This window comes from Seriola aureovittata, chromosome 7 (assembly GCF_021018895.1).
Source record: "Seriola aureovittata isolate HTS-2021-v1 ecotype China chromosome 7, ASM2101889v1, whole genome shotgun sequence".
NCBI classification, from domain to species: Eukaryota; Metazoa; Chordata; class Actinopteri; order Carangiformes; family Carangidae; genus Seriola; species Seriola aureovittata.
The window spans coordinates 3,637,956-3,660,305 of NC_079370.1; the positions used below are offsets into that span (position 1 = coordinate 3,637,956).

Genomic DNA, 22,350 nt, shown 5'->3' on the forward strand with positions numbered 1-22,350 from the left:
GCCTGAAGTCGTTCGTTTTATATCTAGTCAGAGAGGGAGAGGGAGACGGCAAATACGTCATTGCGTCCCTTTACGTCTTTACGTCATCTTTCCTTAAAACAAACGTTTGTTTGTTTGTTTGTTTGTTTGTTTGTTTTAACAGTAAAAGAAAAGAGGGAAAAAAAGGAAAACAGGAAGAGTGATGGTTTCTGAAGCTAAAAATGTTTATGTTTATATATAAAGATTCCTCCTGGATTGTGATTCATTTTCTGGGTTAATGTTGTATTTTTCCATGAATATAATAAAAGATATAAAGGCTTTAATAATAATGGTAATAATAATGATAATTTAGCTGTTTCTGAGGTACTTTAATTTACATTTTTATGTGGTAAGTAAAGTTTAAAGTAAGTCACTTTTACACCATGTAATTTTTTTTTTTAGAAAACAAATGTGCAGTTATAGTGGCACAAGTAAAGTAATTTGATGTGTTACTACTTTTTAATTTTGATAAATGATTAATAAAATCTTTGATCTCACTGACACTGATCCTATCCCTGACTAATAAAGGAAAAAGAAAACCCTGGCAGATGTAATTTATTTACTGCAGTAAATTATGTATATATAGAAATCTAAACGGGAGTGTCACTAACAGACAGCCACCCTGTCTTACACATTAGCACATAAAACATTATCATGACGCTATATTGACACACTTCCTCTAGTGTTGCACCTGAGGTTAGTTAAAGTTAAAAATTTCCATTTATTGTTAGAAATGCTGGAAATAGCCGGAACTTTCATCAGTGGGCCACGTTAGAAATAAAGGATTGTGCTTCCCCCTTGTGGTCAGTAGGAGGTTGTACACCCTGTGAGAACCTACATTAAGATTTAATGTTTCACACTTCAATTTTTATTACAGTCCCTGTACACAGGGGGTCTCAGCATGGGTTCACCAACACACACATCAGTGGTAAAAGAAACTACAACAGGGACATGTCACCAATGAACAACAAGGAAATGTTATTAATGTAAAAGTTTATTTCAAATACTGACAAAAATCCTTTCACCTACTCCCACACATCTGAAACATTCTAAGTACTCCTGTACTTTCTGAATTGTTAAAATCATTCCTGTGTTCTCCAGTCATCCTCTTTTTCATGTAAACCCTTTTTTTTTTTTTTTTTTCTTGGAAGCAAGGGTGCCTCTGATTTCCCTGCAGTTATCATGGGCCAGGATCAAATATACTAATTATGCAATAAGAGAACACAAGAAAAAAAAACAAACATTTACTTGCAAAACAACAAGAAAACAGATTAAGGTAAAAGCAGCACAAAAGTACTTCAGAGCACACAGCCTGTCATTTCTTTATACATTCTGGCACGTGTTAAACATAGCTGAACGAGAGACACCCTGTGTGTTGGGTTTGAAACATACCCTGCTATTTTCCTCTCGTTGAACTGCTCCGTGCAAAGCCAAACATCAAGTAGCATTCAAGAACTCCTGTCCACTGTTGTTTTCATAGAACATGTTGTAGCTTATTCACCCATTTCTTTTAACAATCTTGTTAAAACAGGAAACTGTGGGCTTTTAAACATAATAGGATGCTAAATGGTCCGTTCTTGTCAATCAGAGTGACATAAAGCGTTGCACACTTTTCTTTTAATGGCCAGACCAAAAGTTGGATCAAATTCAACCATGTACCTTTAATGTTACGGTATAATTTGCATTGAAGTTTACCACAGTCTGAAACTGAATCGACTTTGCCATAGGAGCTGCAGGACTCTGCAACAGAGATGCTCGGGTGGGAAGAAGAGAGTCGGACTGGTAGAATCAAGAGGACAGGTGTTCTTTACAGGGTTATCATCTCTTAGATTTGTCTTTGACTGAATCAGCAGCATTTACACATATTTTCATATGATACAGATTCACATAGCCTCTGCAATACACTAAGATAGAGCAGAAGTAGTGTTAAACTGAAAGGAGAGGAACCATTGAATCAGAAATAGCTCAGGCTATGAAAGAGTGAAAAGCAGGTGGGAAAAACGCAAAAAATCCCTTCCTGTTGAAGTCTATTTACAATGGCTGGAACAGAGAAAAGCAGTGCATTCATACAACGCCAGAACAAGCACATACGTACAGGTCAGTTCTCTTTCACCCACTGCAATTTGACACATTTTAAAGTCTCAATGAAAAACAAATGAGGTTGAGAATGAGATGGTGCATGCACCCTAAATCGCCTAGCCTACATGGTGGAGTGTGCATTTGTGAAGGTTCCCTGAAGCAGTATTATACAAGGAGGCTAATTCTCAGTGAGCGTTGGCATCCAGTTTAGATTCTTAAATAATGTGGACGGCAGGCAGTCCAAGTCTGCAGATTTGGTGATCGCTCCGTTGACCTGTTTCAGAGGCTGAACCACATTAACAGGTGGGACTTGAGCGCAGAGCACTCACTCACACTTTGCCCCCCTCACCATGTGTTATAAAATCTCTCTGCTTTGCCAAGTGTTAAGAGTGAGCACATCCTGCAGGCATGCAGTGTCCCACTTTAAGCCTGCAATGACGATGTTGGGAGCTGGTCTGACACCTGTGGTTAACAGGTTGCCTGCTGTTTACCACCTCTGACACAGATCGGTCTGTGTCGTGTGTCAGTTTGGGAAGAAAGAACACTGTTCTAAGGGGTGCTGGGAGCAGAAGTAGGTCTATAGGGAAGTAAAGTAGTTTCACATGGTGAATTACCAAAGAGGGCAAGATGTCTAGGGTACCACTACTTCCGACTGTGATATTTAATCTGAAAGTGTTAAAACATGGAGAAAACAATCTCTCACAGAAAATGAGAATTCTATTTTCCATTTTTAGTTTGAACAAGCAGCAAGAATAAGTCATTCCCAAATGTCTGAAAACTATCTTTATACTGCACGTGTGACACTGCTGGACACAACTGTGAAGGCTATGATTGTGGTTAGTTTTGTCTTTTTAATGTGGCTTCTGTATGTCAAATACACGTGTTCACATGTGACACTGAAAAGCTAACTTCTAGCGGTGTTTGGATCTGTGTTTTAAAGACGACAGCAAAGTAAGATGTGTCTTTCATATCTTCATGAGATGCAAACACAGTGTGAAGCCAGACCGGCGTGGTCTGCAGTCTGCCTCGTCACAGCACAATGCGAGCCAGATGATTAGATGGTAACAGACACATCGGAAAGACATGTGTATCCACAGTCTCTGAGCCGGATAGCTGTAGTGTGAAATTTGGCTCGGTTCGTAAAGCATAGAATTTCCGAGCCAGAAATCCGAGGTTGTAATCCCAAGTGAGTTGATTTAGCACTACCATTTCTGTCAGGCATGCTAGCTGGTCTGCTCCTTAAAGCGCTGAGCTTATCACAAATTACGTGCTTTTGATGGGAGTATTATTTACAGAAGAATAAACTCTATGCAGGGTGCTTCAATCCCCCCACAAATCTTTTAGGCTCATAGTAAACACACATCTTGATGCAACTCAAAAGCAACCAAACTAAGAATGAACTCAGAGACTGGCAGGGTTCCCAGCCTTTAAAAATCATACGAGGATATACTCAGCTGGCTCTTGCCCTGGGCCGCAAACAAGAGTGTGTGTACATGGATTGTCAGGACAGCAAAAAGGAAAAGGAAGGAAGGAAGTGTGACTATGGACATTTCAGGGCTTTATGTGTTTGTTTTGATACGTCCTATCATTAAGCAGATGCCTCGCTCCCGTTAAAAAACATGTTAAATTTCTTTTTTGTTACATGTTACAATCATGCAGCATATTTAGAGAGAACAGGAGCAAAGGGAGTCAAGAATTAAAGCAACATGAGCAGAGAGAGAGAAAAACGTGGCGTTTCAACTCCCTGTTTGGCTGAGCTGTAGCAGATGACCTCTGGTTTTGTTCGACGAAAGGTGACCGAAGGATGCGATGAAAGGACGCCTCCGTTCATTTCCCCCCTCCCATTTCCCAATATGGTGTGGGTGAATGCTAAACAACTCTTAATCTGGGCAGCTGTCCCTCACAGATTTGGTATGCAAGCAATTATTGACATACATCTTCCATCCCCTCCCGCCAAAGCCAGCCACCAGCATAGGAAGGGGAACATAAAGACCAAAGAACACGCTGCGATCATGGTTCCTAACTCCCTTACACACATTATTTTGGTGTCATTCAGGATGCAAAAAAAAAAAGAAAAAAAAAAAAGAACAAAACATACTATACAGAAATACAAAGTGCATTAACTCACCCCATCCAACCCCTGCCTGATGACACACACCTACTTTGATGCATCTTGGAACACCGAAAACCAAGACATAAGGGAGGCGGTAGAGCAGAGTGCGCAGAGGGGGCAGAGCTGTGCGTGGCGGGAAGGCAGAGAAGGCTGCGACCTCGTGGGCCGCCTAAACCTCCATCCCTCCCACCCCGCCCCACCCACATACAAGCAAATGGAGTTTTAACTTATACAACTCTGCCCGATATGTTAAAGCCAGTGGTGCCTGGGGATGTAGAGGGAAGAGAGGGGAGTGGGAGGGGTTGACATATCGGGGACACAGGTGAGGAGGAGGAGGGGGGACCTTTGCCCTGAGCCCCGGGGAGAAGGAGGGGTGGGTGAGGGTGCTTCTGGGATGATGAAGGCTAGCCGGCTAGCTTGCTGGTCACCAAGGAGGACTTCCTCTGGGGCAGGTCCTGCGGCGTGGGAATGTGGTCGCCGGTCACCAGGTTCTTGTCGGGCCCCGCCACAGGAAGCTGCTTGTTCTTCATCTTGGCCTTGGCCATGTTGTAGTCGCCCGAGTCGAAGTACTTTTGCTGTGTGAAAAGAGAGACGAGAAGTGCTCACAGCTTTAGAGGCATGCTGCTTGGTGATTTCACTTAAGCCTACAATGCAAACTGTTTTTTGTCAAAAACAAAATTCACATCCAGATTTGTGTGCACTGAGATGTAATTGTTCCTCTTGTCCATACTCTCCCCGTGGAGGACCCTTCCTAATGCAATCCAAGTGCAAGAGATGGAGGACGAAATCCAGAGTGCTTATTGGGCTAAAGCTAATATGAGGCTTCAGCGGTATGAATTAGGCCCTTTGCATTTTTCTCCTGGTGGGCACCACATACACCTGCAAAGGCCAAAATCTGAAACTTAGTATGAAATTTTCTGGAATGCATGAATTTTGCATAGAACTAGGACTGTGGATTTCAGAATCCACCTCTTCAACTGGAATTACATTTGAAAGATCTTTTCACAGCCAGTATGGACAGGAAGAATTATTACAGCGAGAGTATTGTATTAAGATAAAACAGGAAAAAAAAAAAAAAATGACCATCATAAGATGAATTTGGGTTTGGTTATTTTTTTAACTTTTGCATTGTGCTGATTCAATCAACAAAAAAGGGAAGTCCACTCTCAGATTCTCTAACTGTGCTCGATATCATCATTCTCTGGGATTTATCTTATGATGAAGTACTGCAATTTACTTTTTGGCTTTCCCAGCAGCCTCTCATCGGCTACTCATAGTCAGTGATTTCCCAGAAGGACTTTCAACAGTCTCCAGAGGTGGAAGTTCTCAGTACCATATACAGTGCGTGTAGGTGGAGAGAGCAACAGTTTTTCCAGTTGAGGAAAAGTGAGAGAGGAGAGTGAGTGATTCTTTCGTGTGCTCTGCCCTGCGGTTCACATTATAAATAAAAAACAGTCGGTCACACAAGCTGTTGTATTTCACATGCATGAATGTGGCTGCATTAGCATTGGGTCGTAGATAAATTATTTTTCTCTCTGCTTCAATTTATTTAGCCCTATAGGATTGTTGAATGGACAACAAAATGGCAGCTCAAAGTAGAAACCCATGGTTGTGAGGGACACAATATGCATCAGACATGTTTTAGATGACTGAAACATCTTCTACAAGCTAAAAACATCAGAATATGACGTATACATGATGTTAGTTAACTGCAGGATTAAGAAAATACTAAAAAATTCACAGGAAATGGGAAAGGAAACGCAAGGTATGTAGCCTGCAGCTGTGTTTAAAGTTTTTCAAGTGGATTTTTTCAGTGACATTAATGCTTTGGAGCTTGACTGATCACAGTGCAAACAGCACCTGGAGGAGACAGCTGAAACACTTTAAAATCTTTGTTTAGTATGAGCAGGGAGGAATTCAGTGGTTTGCTGATGAGGGGATCAAATCTAAGACCGGTTTTTAATGAAACCCCATCTTTGAACTGCTCTCGTCTCCGACCATGTGGTGAACAAACCATGGTTACCTACCCCTTTCTGTAGTCTCTTCATGAGGAAGTCTGAACCGCCGGGCTTCTGGCCCAGGCCAGGGTACTTGGCCTTCAGCTTGGCCTCCTCCGCCTTCACTGGGTTTGCATTCTTCTCCTGGGAGTCCTGTGGAGACAAGAACAAACTGACATAAACATTCTTGCTCTGCAGAAAAAACAGGGACATTTCAAAGTGTCCTGATACATCTTAAGAAAGGTTCATTTTGTGGAACAGCTGGTTATCTGACAGGCACTCAATTACAGTCACCCTACAATTCCAAAAATGCTGCTGGCGCTACAAAAACACCTGTAAAGTCAACTGTGGAGCCCAGGGCCGCTTCACTCTACAAATACACTAAAACTGCTCTTGAAAAACTCTGTGCTGTAAAATGGGCTAAGAATTATGAATAATGACTAGTGGGAACTGAAGCTACTTCATGATAGTATGAGTCAAAGCATGAATGTTCTTCTATTACAGTGTCTCATATTGCCTCATATTAGGGTTAGAGGAAATTACTCGAGAAGAGGACAGAGCTCGGTACAAATAGAGATCTAAAAAAAAGAGTTTAGAGGCTTAAATTGATAACTAACATCTAAACCTTGTCAATGAACTACTAATGTTAAATTATTATTGTAAAGTAATAAAGTATTCCACATTTAAGAACTACCCTTTGAGCATGTCAAGTAATCAGAGTTGTTGTTAATTGCTAAATTACAAGTTCTTACATGCTGTTATTTTCAGTTCATGTGGACATAACAACGCTTGTTTCCTGTGGGGGTCATGGTTTGTCTTCCATACATAACAATGTTTACAGTAAATCCCATAATCCCTGTTAATGGGTTCATTGTTTATGTTTGTAACGTGCTTTTTTAGAAACATTCGGAAGAATCGAGGTCAAGAAACAATAATTTCACAACACTATCTCGTTGTTATGACACCGGGAGGAGAGATACAGAAGCCTGAGGTGGCATTTCAGGTAGACAATACAAGTGTTTGTACGGTTGCCACTGACGATCACTGGCCAAACTAGTCAGATACCTGTAATTCAAGTCCTTGTCAGGTGTATACAGTATATTCAGGCCAGTAATTTGGGCCATCGGGGCACACCTTCTGTGTACACAGTGTGAATCAAGCTTTTGAATGCATGTTGAAACTATCTCAGGGTATAGTAGGTGTAAAGTACATGTAAGACTATTATGGACAAACCAAAGGCCATTTATACACTCCCTGCACGTATACCTGGAGCAAGCAGCGCACAGCACAGACCTACTTCCACTATGCAGACAAGATATAGCACTCAGCCTGCAAAGCTTGCTGGGGCAGGGATAAAATGTGACTCAGGACACAGAAGCCGATGAACAGATTCCCTATAGAGGAGGGGGTGGGGGGAATGTGTGGCACCGAGTGTGCTGATTCACTTGGGTCCATGACGAGAAATTTATGAGCTACTATATTCAGCCCCAATGCAGGGAAACTGCAAATCCAACAACACGTTCTTTGTGCAATCTCTACAGCGGTTTTAAACTGTTATGCAGAACTGTAAAAATCCCCTTAGGGAGGTTCAAAGTTTGAATTACAATATAGATATATTGTACCTGCTTGTTCCAGTGCCTCATTCAAGCTACACTTACAGCGGGTGAAAGACTATTCAGTATGCTAAATCAATCGAAAATGTTTTATATCTAAAGCATCGTTTTAAACAGAAATCTTCATTACACATTTTGTGTCTTTACAAAGTTTATCGAAATAAAAGTTTTGCAGTTTTAAAAAGTGCCATGCTGTTGAGTCAGTATGTTTGAGGTGGCTCTTATTTTACGCAAAAAAATGTTCTTGAGTGATTTAAGGTTGGCAGTGACTATGTCAAAGATGCAGTCTGTCAAAGCACTTCACATAATTACCATTCACTGCAAATTTATGACTAGAAGTATGTGCACACATCCAAGATTATGCATTGAAGCCATCAGGTTTGTCATCAGACCTGGTCTGAAATTTGTAAAAGCCAACCTGCTGTGCAGCCAATCAGCTATTATATCAATTTTGATCATTTATTACTGTACTTCAAATATCTGGATTAACAAAACAAACCAACTACTAACACACCGTCTCCCTAAATCTATTATACCACAGATATTGTGATTTATTTTATCATCGCCATAAAGGCTTTGTGCTTATTTTGATGTAGTCATTCTCCTTTTCAGTTGACTGAAAACAGCTGACAGATAACTGCTGGTAAAGTATACACAAATGTGCACACGTGTAAAGTTGACCAAAACAAACCAGGCCTATACTGACGTCAGCACATAATACAATATGATCAAGCCTTGATCCAGGTGTTAAATTATGTGCATGTCGCTGTGTTCGGGTAGGCTATACAAATACTGAAGCACTGGCACACTGCAGTCGTTGTCACTATCAGGAAGAGACCGTCAGGAATCTCAACACGTGTGTTACTCAGGGGGGGCTGTTCAGTTTGTTTTTCCAGTGCAGGTGTTTTCACCAGATCAAACTGCACCGAGTGAAACCACCACGTTATGTCTTTATTTGGAGACTATCGGCACTCCATGACACGTTTTGAGACCCCCCCCTCCAGGACAGACCAATGAGGCCCGAGCTGCTGTGGACTCGCCAGCCAATGACACAAGGTAAGAGACAAAACAAAGTGACACACTGGCAAGGTGCTCTGAATGTTGTGACAGTGCCGATAAAAGCCATTTCAAGCACACTGCACTGCTTATCGTTGCTCTACGTGTCTTCCACGAGCCCTCCCCTGCCTTGGTGCAGCGCTGAGCATGTTGCAAACACTTCACTTGTGCTAGCTGGTGTTAGCCACTTCTTGCTAGCATGCTCGGTGGTTAGCCAAAACATCCAAGACAGCAGTCAGAAACCCACCTGTTTTTCGTCCTCGTAGTCCACCTGAGTGTCCGAGTCCAGGTTTTCTGACGACATTGTGTGAGTGTGGTGGACAAGCAAGTGTCCCGTTTGCCAGACGCCTCAAAGAGGTGAATGTACGAGGTGCCGTTTTATGTACCTGTGCTGAATCTAATCCTCCTTTTCTGAACACGACTGCTCCCCAACAAAAATGGCGTAACGAGATGTGACATCATCACCGGAGGGAGGGGATTGAGGGGACGGGCGTACGTACTTGTGATCGACATATACAGTAACCAATAGAAGAGCAGTATCGCTCCACTAAGAGCCAATGAGATCCCGTAACGTCACTCTCTTTGATTGACACCCCGTCGTCCAATGGTTTTACAAAATGGAGAGTGGGGGCGATGCGGGGCCGCACTGCATCAACACAAATCACCTGAACAACACAGAAGATGTATAATCAGCACAACATTTTTATGAACACTGTGTTATATTAATTAGTGAACGGACTAAAACTGCTGTAACGGGAGGATTGGCAGTCATCATTGTCCTTAATTTTTGTTTTTGCAGTGCACTTAGGAGAAGCTAACTGCTCTGTGATTGGCTACTTGTTGGTGACCCCTGTTGCTGCCCCCGTCAATCAAAAAATTAGCGGGAACGGTTGGTTTACGCGAACACCTAGCTTACCTCCATATCTTTTTAAAAAACAATCTGCTGTATTGTTGTTTTCGGTAAAACATACTTTTGTTGTAAGTACAAGCTCATAGAAAACAGAGACTAGGTTAGAAACAGCTTAATCATATTGTGGTACGTGGCTGTCTAAATGTAAACTCACAGGATAATTAGCTAGTGGTAGTTTACAGTAGTGCAGTCATGTAAATGTGCTTAACTAGCTAAAGCAATGTTGTTAGCCACTTCACAACATTTATCTTGTGTTCTTTGCAGCTCCTTATTTGTGGATTTTCACCAAAACTATGGCATGTGTACAACGAGTGAGAACTTCACAGGTAAAAAGACTGGCTAAAGTTAATGTACATTCACTAGCTGGTTAGCTACAGGGCAAAGACAAGTTTTCTCCTTATTTATAGCAGTGAGATCTTGTACCTTTTCCCATGTGCTATAATTTCAATTTTATTGTATTTAATGCCTTTATATTAATTTGAGAGCTTTAATTAGTTCCTCATAAAATGATTTGACCCTCATATATTCATCATAAGTTACAGTTGAGACCAGTTGGGTTGTGTCTAGCATTTATTTGTCACTTTCAGATTGCATCTTGGGGTAAAATTGGATATTTAACACCAGAACTGACTTATTTATTATTTTTTGAAAAATAAAAATTTTAGATTGCTATTTAAATCTACCACAACTTAATTTTGTAAAAGGATGATCCACACCAATATTTAGGTCCATAAAGATCAGAAGAGTCACATAATGAGAAATTACAGGTATTAATATTGTGCTTAAATGTTTTATTTATCCTAGACTTCAGAGAGACAGTATTACATCATATGTAATACTTTGTTTGAGTTTGAATGATAGTTTTATATGTTATTTAATATGTTGTAGCATTGCTTATTTGAATGCAGCTTTTGGCTGTCTAGGTTTCTAGTGTTTCTGTTAACTAAGCTGCAATAAGTTGTGATTTAATTTGTCCCACCTGTGTAGGACACTCAGCTGTTGCCTAATCAGGTTCTCTCAGAGCAGCAGTCCTTGGTTGTTATGAAAAAACTTCTGGCCATCGCAGTGTCTGGCATCACATACCTTCGGGGCCTTTTCCCAGAGAAAGCCTACGGGAGCAAATATGTTGAAGGTTACCTTATCCACTGAAAGTTATTTGTCTGCAAATCATTTAATATTTGGAAATATTTACAAAGAGGATCCTTTCCTTTTTTTTTTTTTTTCCTCCCACAGAGCAGAAAGTGATGATCCTTAGAGAGGAGCGCAGCTGTCCTGGTGCCAGTCAGATTGTTCAGTGGTAAATAACAACAACTTGACACTTGCTGCCCAAAGCTGTTGATCAGGCTCACTAAAGAAATAATTTGAATGTCCTCTATCTTTTTGGACATAATTCCTGTTGAAACTGAAAATCTTATTGAGTCTTGTTAAGAAATCTCAAATTTCCAAAATCCAAGGAAACGCTAATGCTATTGTTAAATTAGTATAAATTATCATCTTAATAATTTTCAAAAACTCTCTTAGTGTACCGTGTCATATTACACATTAACTAAAATGCCAGGACACGTTTTATAAGTGATGATGAGTCAGAGTTCATTGACCTAAGTAATCGTTGTATGTGGAGGAATACTGATAAAATTACTATTAATTGTCTGTGTGTTGTTTTTTTATTCTTCCAGGATGCAGGGATGCTTTGAGGCCATCCAGAGGAAATATGTAAGTCATATTGAACCTTTTCCAGCAGTCAGAAGATTTGTAATGTACACCTGGTTGATTTACTTTTTTTTTTTATTGTGTCTCACAGTAACTAATGTGGTCAAAATTATTGTTATTTTTTTCCCCACCAGCTCCGGACAGTCATCATGTCTGTGAGTATTTTGCTTATCTTTGATTTCCTATGTTTTTTTTGAATGTTTAACTGAGATGAACACATGTGAGGAGTATGCTTTTAACTGACTCAATTTTTGAGAGTACTTACAGCATTTAGTCTTTTCATTAAGGCCTAAAAGATATCCAGGAATATTCATGGTGCTGATGTTTTTTCCTTTTTTTTTACCCTTTTTTCAGATCTACACTGATCCAGAGAACCCCCAGGTAACGTGCAGGTTTTCTTCCTGCCATTGTTGATGTTCAATACCGTTAATATGTCGTAGAGATAATTAGCTGTTTATATGATTGTTGTGTATTTCATGTGCAGCACGTGTGTTGTCATGTCTTTCAGAAAGTGACTGAGTTTTACCAGTTTAGGATCCAGTACACTGCAAAAGGAGCGCAGATGGACTTTGAGAGGTGGGATTTTTTTCATGCCTGACGGTTAAGATAACACATATGAATCATCTTGAAGTTGGCTTTACACTCATACCAGGAAGTTACTTTTTTTTTTTTTTTCTTTCTTAACCTTTTTCTGTCTAGATATGACTCAGTGAATGCATGAATTAACCCTTTGACTACCTTCAGTTCCTTAAATTCATAAACACATCCACGTGTTCCATAATATGAAACAGTTTTATGCTTTCAGTATCTTCTGGCACTAAAACTTTAGCTGGAACTACATCAGACTTAGACAGGAGTGAAACAGTTAAATCCAATATGCTATTATCAATACTGCATTATTGCATGAGTATGGAAAAAATTAATGTGCATCAGTTAATACAGATTCACACAGATGTTAACATGGCATGATGTTGTATGATGTTGTTTGTTTGGAAACGTAAACATAAGTTGGGAGTGGAGGTATTCACAGAGCTGGATAGACGTCTGTGTAAAAAGCGGGACAGACGCTGTTATGTTAGACATCACGCCTCTGGTTCCAGAACGCTGGCATGCAATCTAAAATCACACACTGGGCAGGATAAAACCGGCTTTGTTTGTTTTAGTGTAAACAAGCGAAGGTGGCACAATCAGGGGTCTTCTTAATGGCAAAATAGCGGTAACTCTGGCGCTAGTCTCTTCAATAAACAAGCCTCTAACAACTGTAGAGTTGTTTTTTTTATTTTTTTGCCTAGTAAAGCAACTTTTGTTTTTCACCCTGCCTCCTTTCTCTAGCAGTAACAACAACAAGGTGTCAGCGATGTCGTGCGGAAACACGAAGAAGGCGAGCATCCTGCTGGTGAGGAAGCTCTACACCCTGATGCAGAACCTGGGTCCTCTGCCAGACAACGTCTGCCTCAACATGAAGCTGGCCTACTACGACGATGGTAGCACACAAACACAAACAAACTCACCATGATTATATTATTTACACCACTCGAGGATGGATTAGATAGATTAAAGCTTTGCACATTTAATATTTAAATGATTAGATTTGTTAAACCTAATGTCATGAGCTGTACGACTTGAACTCTCTCATATGTCCTGCAGCTTTGATCGAAACTTTTAAGCATTTGCGTCACATGTTAGACATTTAGCTGTATCTAAAAATTTGGTGTCTTCTGTAAGGGCAGTTTTGGCAGGACAGGTGGTGAGACCAGTTTCAGAAATGGATGAGAAATTGTACAATACAGAAATGCACAATATTTAAAGACATTTATATTTGCACAATATCCAAATCATTAGTGATTTGCAACCATAGCCAATTTTAAAAATGTAAGAAAAGGACATTTATAGGTTAAACTGGATATTAAGTTTTTGATTTTCTTTTATATCTCAGTGTGGTGCTACATTTAGGTGTAGATTTTCCCAAAACATGTCCAGATACCTTAGTCAAAAATGTATTTATAATAGTTAATAATTTTGAGACTGTTCTTGTTGCCTGTTTATCAAAAAGATTAATAAATGCTTCTGCTGAGATCATTCACATGGCTCATTTCCAAATAGCTGCATAGTTATCTGCCTGTGTTCACTGGATGTGAAATATCTGCATGCACCATGTGTTTTTAACGTGTTTCTGAGTCGTGACGTTTGTTTTTGACACTTGATGTAAAACCTGTCTCACAGTTTGTCCGTCTGTCTGTTTGATTGTTTTATAGTCACCCCTCAGGACTACCAGCCGCCAGGCTTCAAGGAGGCTGAAGGCGACACCATGGAGTTTGAGAGGGAGCCAGTGAAATTGACCATGGGCGAGGTGGCCACTCCCTTCCACACTCTGAAGTTGGACATGGCCACAGAGAGACAGAGACTGGAGCAGGTGACAGAAAAAGGCATCATGGAAGTCTTTATATGTGCTATAATAACCATGTCAGAGCTTTTTAACTCCCTCTTATTCTGCGTATTTGTCTCCTTTAAGTTGTCATAATAATACTCACTGTCTTTAATGGACTTTTGTCTCCTAATCAACAAGTCAGCAGTACTTTTTTTTAAAGGACAGCATTTTGTTAAATGTCTGCAGGTGGAGGAGAGTGTGATGGAGAAGTGGGTTCTGAAGATGGAGGAGGACGGTGTCCTTTCACAGGTCAGCACACAAACAGCTGAGACATGAAGCTTGTTGACTTTAAGCAGGGCAACAAGTAACAGTCATGGTATAGACTATAAATCAATTAGATTAGATGTCTCACAAGTATGAATGTGTGAAGTTTCGCGATCAACACATGAATTTTGAAATGGTCAAATATTGCACATGCAAGCGAGGCCACAGGTCAGACGTGGGAGTCAGTCTGTTTTATCAAAAAGCGGCGCGTCGTTGTGGTCAGTGTGTTGACATTGTTCGATCCCGGTGTTCAGATAACATGTTTTCATCTTTAGAGCCATGTGATTGAAGACGTGGAGAAGCCTGACACTGAGAACACAGACTTGGATAACACCGGTAAGTACTCCCCCACCAACACCCACCCACTCGTTTCACTTCACCTGAGCACAGTAGAACTTTTCCACGGTTCAGTTTGTCCTTGTTTGTGACTGAAATGTCTCCATATTGTAAGAAATAACTGCAGATTTTTGGGAGATGGAAACAATTTAATGTTTTTTATTCTTGAACATGTTAAACGTCACTGCAAGCTTGAATTACTAGAAGCATTAGGAAGTAATAATCTTAGAGTGAACTGTATAAATGGGCATCATCAGGTGAAGGTCTCACTTGGAGATGCATACTCCTTAAAATGAAATTCAGTTGTAGAGGTCTTTGATTTTACAGTCCTTTAATTTAAGTTGTGATTTTCATGATGTTTCATTTATTATTTATTATTATTTTATTTATTGAGAAATTCTCCAAGTGTTATTTCTCTAAAATAGCCTCCAAATTTACTGTTACACTTACAGATCTCCTCATGATCCTGAGAGAATAATGATTAACATGCCTGTAATCTGTTTTTGTTGTTTTTTGTTTTTTTAGATGTCCAAATGACCTGTCTTGAGAAGATGGAGAGTTGTGAGGAAGTTACAGAGGTAGGTGTGACGTTAACTACACCAGCCCCAGCGCACTGTGAGCATGTGGTACATGTTTCAAGCTGCAGAGGGGAAGACTAACACATTAAAACTCACTAATTCCACTGTTCAAGTGGAAATTGGTGGTGAGGAATCAAATCAAGAGCAAAGGAAAAGCTTTTCCTAATCATCATAAAATAAACATAAATGTGTCATGTGGTATTTAAAAAAAAAGAATAATGCTTTTCTTAAAAAGTGGAATACTTTTCCTGCTATTTTACATCAGGCCAAAGTGGATTGATTCATTCTTTTCAAGAGCAGAAAATATTTTGAAGAGTGTGTTCAACCCAGAATTGACTGCATTCATTTGTAACGTGTGGTGGAAACAGGAAACATGGTTGAAGTGTAAAGAAAATCTTTTAATAGCTGCTTTAGCTATTGATGTAAAGACAAATGCCTTTCAGCGCAAGGTGTCACGGTTATTTTAACTGAGAACTCATAAAAAACTGAAGGGTTTATCAGCAGTGAGAATCTGCAGAATGATTATAGGCTCTGTGCAAACATAAAACGAAGGGCCACTTCGAGTGTGCGTAGGGCCGGTGGCATTACGGACCATCTGTCCCCTCTCAGATCGACACTCTGGTGAAGAGGACCTCTGACATGGAGGTGGGCCTGAAGAGGACCAGGAGTGGACGGATCATCCAGTCCACCACGGTCAGTCAGCCACTTAAAGCTTAACAGCCACCTCTTCTCTCTGTACACTGTCACAGCTAGGCGTACACTGTCACTGTTACAGCTACACGACCTGAAACCCCTTTATGATGTCATAGTCAGTTTAATGTTTATATGAAAGTTTGCTATTCAGTCTGTTTGCTTTGTTAGATAATTAACCATTATCTATGAATGTTAACACTGTAAAAGTAACAAGAGTGACATGTTTTGATGTAATTATTTTATTGAGACACCTCGTGTGTGTGTGTGTGTGTGTGTGTGTGTGTGTGTGTGTGTGTGTTTGTGTGTGAGCAGGAGACAAACTTGACTGTGGACAATAAGCAGACACCTAGGAAGGACAAAATGGTTTGAAACTTTTATAAATTCTAATCTGATCTTAATTTGATATAAATATATAGTAAGTGAAGCTAGTAAATGATTAAGTGCTTGTAACTCAACATATTATTTAAGAAGAGAACAGTATGTGCTTGCAAACCCTGGATCCCGTCATTAAATATACAGCATTTGAATGTGTGTCGAAAATGTATTAATAAGTTTAAGGCCAAAATAATGTCAACAGTTTAACTTTTAACTGTAGGTGGATAAATGTCCACACATTACACATAACCCGATCTGGAAACAAAGAGTTCATCATTTTTGATTGAGGCTGATGAATCAGCTGAACAGGAAAACGTGTAGGAACCCTGTTTGTTACAGAGATGAGTCAGCGCTCGCCGCTTTGGTTTCACAGGACCAGAAGATTCATATGAAACACTGTGTTTTCAGGTTTCTCAGTATGACATCCCCAGCAGCCAGGAAACTCCATCCACCACCGCGCCTAAGAAGAGACGCAAATTCAGCGAACCCAAAGAGCGCTATTGACCTCACACCCCACTGCTCACACAGCAGCACAGCTGTATTGATTTACACTGATGTTTTTTTAAATTCACAAGTTATGTAGTTGCGGGTTTAAAAAAAAAAAAAAGGAGTTCCACTTGTTTTTGAAAACATTTTAGCAGTATTTTGAGGTTGTTACATAACTGTCAGTGTATTGTTTATTTGAATGAAATACAGATACAAAATATGTTGCTGCAAAAGTGTTTATTTTGCCTTTGAATGGTTATATTTGTTTTACTGGCACCACTCTGTTCATGTGTACAAAGCAGGACTGCAAAACCTCAATAAAATATAAAACTGCAGTATAAAGTGTCATTTGTAGCAGGGTTACAATTGCAGTTTTTTTTTTTTTCCAAAAGTCAACAAAAGCACAATTGCAAAACTGTCTGTGGTTTCCATTGAGTGATGTTATGTGATATTCCGATTTAAACGTGACATCTGCCTCGGTTGGAACAGGCTCCCTGGGGTCTTATACGTCAGGCGCCACCACTGATATGCAAAAGAAGTGTTTCCATTTCACTCTGAAAAACCACCTCATGTGAATGTATACATTTTTTTCCAACATTTGAGTCTTTTCAAAATCAACACGTTTCCATTACTCGTTTTTAAGTTTGCAATTTCAAATTGTGCATTAAGCAGGTTAATGGAAACGTGAGACGTTAGTTTGTGTGGCACTTGATTATAAAGTCAGATTGAATGGGATTTATAAGGAGCAACAACAGGCAGGTTATGTTGAGGCAGAGTTGGAAGGAAAGGATTATCTCCTTTCATTTAAAACTTCTGTTTGAATTATTTACTTGGGCAGATAAATGCTTGGAAAACTATGGTTTTATTTGATCATTTTAATAAGAAATATATGCAGATGATTTTCGGAAAAAAGTGAGTAATTGGCTGGTGAGCTGTGTTAGTGTGCAGTGAGGTCAAATGTCCTGCATATATTATGCTGACAGGAACATATTTTAAAATTAAATTCACGTGAACATTTGTTCAGATCTTGTTGTATTTTCCTGTCAACATTGACACAGATGGTGAGGGTGTAAAAAGAGCGGTGTGCAGAGGCTACAGTCATACACTGAGAATGCTGTGGTGCGTGCCAGGACTTTATGAGTCATATTTTTATTAGATGTAAGCAGGCAGTGATAAGGAGCCCTGCACATGTTGTATAAGTACTGTGCAAATAGTTGAAGCTTTTGCTTACTTCTAACAACAACTGCATACATTCAGTATTCAGTATGTGTTTATACAGTTGTGTTGCAGCTCTGGAGGCCGTACAGCCGCAACACTCAGCAGCTGCCTCCATCAGCATTAAGACGCTGTCAGACACCTGTGCTTGTTTCTTGGTTTAGAAAAGGCAATAAGCTGCCGTCTGTTACAGTTTAAAGATTTAACAGTTTCAGCTTCCTGCTCTTCCTGTCCCATAGGCCAAAAAAAAAAAAAAAAAAAAACTCAATTTTGCCTGCCTCTGGAAAAACAAACCTGCATGTTTGAATAGACCTCGAAATGCCACCATTTGCATGTGAGGTGCCTTAAATGAAGCTGTTAAGTGAAAGTGGATTATATCTGTACACAGTGACCTTTGGGCCCAGATAAGGGCCCATCAGCAGCCTCCCGCCCGGCAAGCTGTGTGTTTTTAATCTCCTATTGTTTTTCCCAGAGAGAGGGACATTTGCTGATAGACTGCCTTAACCCACTGCAAATCAATACTGCAGGAAGCCTTTGTGATGCATATCCAAGCAGCCCCCCGCCCCACCTCTCTCTCTCTCTGTGTCTGCGGCAGGCCAGGGGGGGGGGGGGGGCAAAGAGAGACTCCATCAAATCAGCCCTCACTTCCTAACGCTGGCATTGTCTTGACCACCACTTTTATTTCATTGTCTCTGTGTTTTTATGGGTATTTCTGATAACAGAGGCATAAAGCAGAATGGACTGGGAAATCCACAGTGGACAATATCCACACATTGGCGCATTGACACTATTTATGAGCTGTGAAATTAATCAGGGTTTCCTAACCTCACAGCCCGACTGTGGTGGCATTTTTCAACACTTTTTTATTATTTTGACGGAGGGGGGGGGGGGGGGTTCTGGGTATTGATAAGTGATGAAGGGCAATGACAGTAAAGGCACCTTCACAGGTCTAGTCATGTAATGTAGATAACCAATATCTCTGCTATAGACATTACAACAACACTATATCACAGAAATGAACCGATTCATAGCGCCCAAAAGGCAAAATGTGTCCAATGACATGGAAAATAAAAAGAAATGTTGGAAAATGCACATGTTGAGGGATTGTCACGTATGGCACCCAAAGGAGTCTGACGCTTGGAGCTCAGACACCTGAATGCACAAAGACTTGAATATGGACTTCTTTCAATCACATCTTAGTTGAACATGAACAAACAACATAAGAACAGGTTTTCAGGGTATAGAGCGGTGTTCCTGTCAAGCGCGTTCCAAATATCTATAGAGGGGGAAAAGGAATCTAAATTGCGATTTTATTTCGCCTCCACCCTTGATCCTTCACTCGGATCCTGGGACTCTACATCATTTCTGTACACACACGTCTCCCAGAAATGAATTCTGAAATTAAATTCAGGGACACACGTCCAGCGGCTAGTGTTAACAGATCAATCAGCTGGTCAAACAGCAGGAGGGGCCCGCTGGACGCCTCTGCAGACCAATCAGAAATCTGGGTCCGTTCTGTCTGAGTCGATAGCGTAGGTCCATGGCCGCCTGTATACGGTCAAGGCAAGACCCACTGACAGACTGATGGACAGACAGCCGCAGTCCATCCCAGGGCTCCATATAGATTAAAGCCAGCTTCTGTGAGCCTATAGTCGCGGTGCGGTGATTGTGCCTGCAGGGCCTATAGGCCCCAAGGGGGGGCTGGGCTTTACAGCAGGAGGGGGAGGAGCGAGGGATGGAGTGGACATCCAGCCCAGGGACCGTGACCCCTTTGACCTTGCCAGAAGGGCAGCAAATGTTTCCGAGCTGATTAGCGCTTCCCCAGCAGAGTACCCTGCTCACTGCAGAGGCGTTGGAGGAAAATGTGTCATTCACTTATTTCTGAAAAAAAAAAAAAAAAAAACTGTTAAGCGAGAACAAGAATGAAATAAATAAATCTGTCTAAAAGGACTGAACATTCTTATACTGTTTCATAAAATAGCAATTCATATGTTACCAGAGGTCAAAGGTGACCAGATACTATATTTAAGGTCAACTATGAGGAACTTTTACTTTATTTGTACTTTTGTTCCCCTACATTTAATTGAGAGCTAGTTTGACTCACACGATACATTATCTGCGTACAGAAATTACGATGCATTGTTGTAGATTAGACTAGACAAATATGCAAGTAGCTCCAGTGGCTCCTGAATGATGCTTCCTTTTACTTTAGATACTGAAGTACATTTTGCTGTTGAGGCAAAGAAGTTTTATCTATATACCACCTTCCAATAACAAGCCAGTTCAAAGTGATACAAAGCAATGGCTGTGACTCCGGTGGTAGAGCGGGTTGTCCACTGATCACATGGGTTAGAGGTTCAATCCCCAGTTTCTGTCCATGTAAGTCACTTTGGATAAAAGCGTCAGCCAAATGATTATATGTAGATGTAAAAAGACACGTTAGCATGTAAAAAAGAGTAAAATAAAATATAAAAAAATTTTATAAAACAGAAAATAAAAATACAGTGCAGTTCAAATTCAATTTGATAAAAGGCAGTGGCAACAAGTTTTAAGTATAGATTCAACAACTGAGAATTGAAGCATACTTCAGGTTTAGATCTTGTGATACTTCTGTAATTCAGTAAAATTCAGAATGCAGGACTTTAACCTGTGGTGGAGTTTGTTTACATTGATGTATTTCCACTTTAACCTAAGTACGGAATTAAAAATGTCTTCCACTGTTCTATGTTTACACAGAGAGAACATTACTGTAACAGCAGGGGATGAATACTCAAGTGGGAATGAAATATCCAAAACAACCACTAGGGGGCGATAAGTAGCCATGGAATGAGCTGCAACACTGAGGCCCCTACAGATAACTCCTGCTGCCTTGTGTCGTGACAGAAAAGCATCTCCTTTCTCATGCATGCCTTAATCAGCTCGTACAGTTGGCCTCCACACTGTACACAATTTAAAAAGCATGCGATCCTACTAAACAGCCAACACGAGGCTATTCAACTTGTCTTTTGAGAGACACCGCGGTGGAGTCAACGGTATTGATCCAAATAAGGAATGATAAAAGGAGGGGAGGCTGAGAGCAGGTGGTAGTGGGCCAGCAGATTCAGGGATTTAGTCGCTCACCGGGTATTTATGGTCAGCGCTGCCGAGTGGCGAGGGGGACCAGTACCTACTCGAAACAGATGCTCAAAGCAATGGGATGTGCCCCCATTGTGATCAGAGTGGACAGCTGAATTGTTTACCACCAAAGGGCCCTTTTCTTCAGCGGCAGGCCTGCGCACAATGGGGCCCCCACCGCACTGACACACTGAGGATTTTTGCAGGGGGAAGCAGAGGAGGGTGTGTGCGTGTGTGGTGGGGGGTTACATGTGCATCGAGGGATAGGGGGTTTATAGGGTGAGCCTCTGTCCGTACCCCCTTTTTTCTTTCTCTGTGCTCAGATGGACCTCTGTGTGCCCCCCCCCCCCCCAGCTCCTCCACAAAGCCCCCCTAAAGCTACCGGAGGGCAGGGGTTTAAATGTCACGCTTGGCCATCAGAGCGCCCAGCCCCCGGCTCGTGTCTCCTGGGGGAAGCACGCCAAGAGACAGGGAGTGGGACAGAGGAAAGCTAAGGGGAGGGAGACACTTGCCCTTGCCCCATTGTCCATTACGATAGGCATGAGCTGCTAACTGACTCCAAATCAAGTGTATCCTCTCGCCACGCGCCCTGGCCTTGTCCTGCTCTTGCTCAAACACAAAGGCCCTCTGTGTTTTTATTTTTTCAACCATCCATAGGTGAATAGCAGCGTTGGTCATGGTATGTTTGACAGAGCAGCTTAAAGGAGGCTGCAGAGTCTAACTTCAGCTGGCCACTGGGCTGAATGATAAACACGGTTTGTCATCCAGAGACGATCAAGATCCATCCACATTGCACTCCGGTGAGCTCTTACATGACAAAAATCAATGCTAACTTTTTGCGTTCAGTCACATAAGAGGGACCTCAAAACGTTAAAGCAGGTAGAGGGGGGAGGGGGGGGGGGGGGGGTTTGAGGTGTGGGGTGGCAAAGTGTCAAGCTGAAATACAAGTACAGGACGAAATATACGAGCTGCCGGCCAACTTTATCCCAGCCCAAGGTCCTGGCCCATACTTTACCCACCTACAAGATTGAGTGTTTTATGTATCTATTTGTTCTAAATAGTGGCACACTTGACCTTGAGGTAAGATGTGTGTGCTTGCAGCCTGGCCCGGGAATCATCCCTCCTGTCAGGCACGGGAGGGAGTGACCTTGAACCGCAGAGGCGCAGGCGTAGCTGAGTGCACAAACTCATTTAACTCCCGGGTTTGTTATCGACATGCTGTAATCGTTAACATTATGGATGATGAATAACTACTGACTGCCGTATACCTTGCGCAATATGTCGCCGTGCCACGTAGACTTTAGCCAGCCAAGGGCCCGCTATGGCAGACACGCCGCTGCTGATGGTCAGGTGACTAGAGGGCCA

The 22,350-nt window shown here is 41.2% G+C and overlaps 2 protein-coding genes across 6 annotated transcripts; one reads left to right on the forward strand and one right to left on the reverse strand.

The window, feature by feature from the left end:
- Window positions 1-994: 994 nt before the first annotated feature.
- ensab (endosulfine alpha b) lies at window positions 995-9,315 on the reverse strand. The gene is made up of 3 exons (XM_056380853.1): window positions 9,124-9,315; window positions 6,238-6,360; window positions 995-4,785 (listed from the first exon to the last, which is right to left on the reverse strand). Exons 1-3 carry the CDS (start codon window positions 9,178-9,180, stop codon window positions 4,615-4,617), a joined length of 351 nt encoding a protein of 116 aa, XP_056236828.1. The 5' UTR covers window positions 9,181-9,315; the 3' UTR covers window positions 995-4,614.
- On the forward strand, window positions 8,679-16,991 carry hormad1 (HORMA domain containing 1). Of its 5 annotated transcripts, none has more exons than XM_056380848.1 (16): window positions 8,679-8,876; window positions 10,051-10,112; window positions 10,774-10,918; window positions 11,020-11,083; window positions 11,463-11,499; window positions 11,631-11,651; window positions 11,851-11,877; window positions 12,005-12,072; window positions 12,832-12,980; window positions 13,752-13,909; window positions 14,111-14,173; window positions 14,464-14,524; window positions 15,050-15,102; window positions 15,712-15,795; window positions 16,108-16,158; window positions 16,579-16,991. In XM_056380848.1, the coding sequence occupies exons 1-16, from the start codon at window positions 8,834-8,836 to the stop codon at window positions 16,672-16,674; spliced, it is 1,182 nt and encodes a 393-aa protein (XP_056236823.1). In that variant the 5' UTR covers window positions 8,679-8,833; the 3' UTR covers window positions 16,675-16,991. The 5 variants fall into 5 exon arrangements, with proteins under 5 accessions (XP_056236823.1, XP_056236822.1, XP_056236827.1 ...); XM_056380847.1 differs by having other exon boundaries at window positions 8,681-8,876; window positions 12,829-12,980; XM_056380852.1 differs by lacking the exon at window positions 8,679-8,876 and adding an exon at window positions 9,549-9,765 and having other exon boundaries at window positions 12,829-12,980.
- Window positions 16,992-22,350: the final 5,359 nt, after the last annotated feature.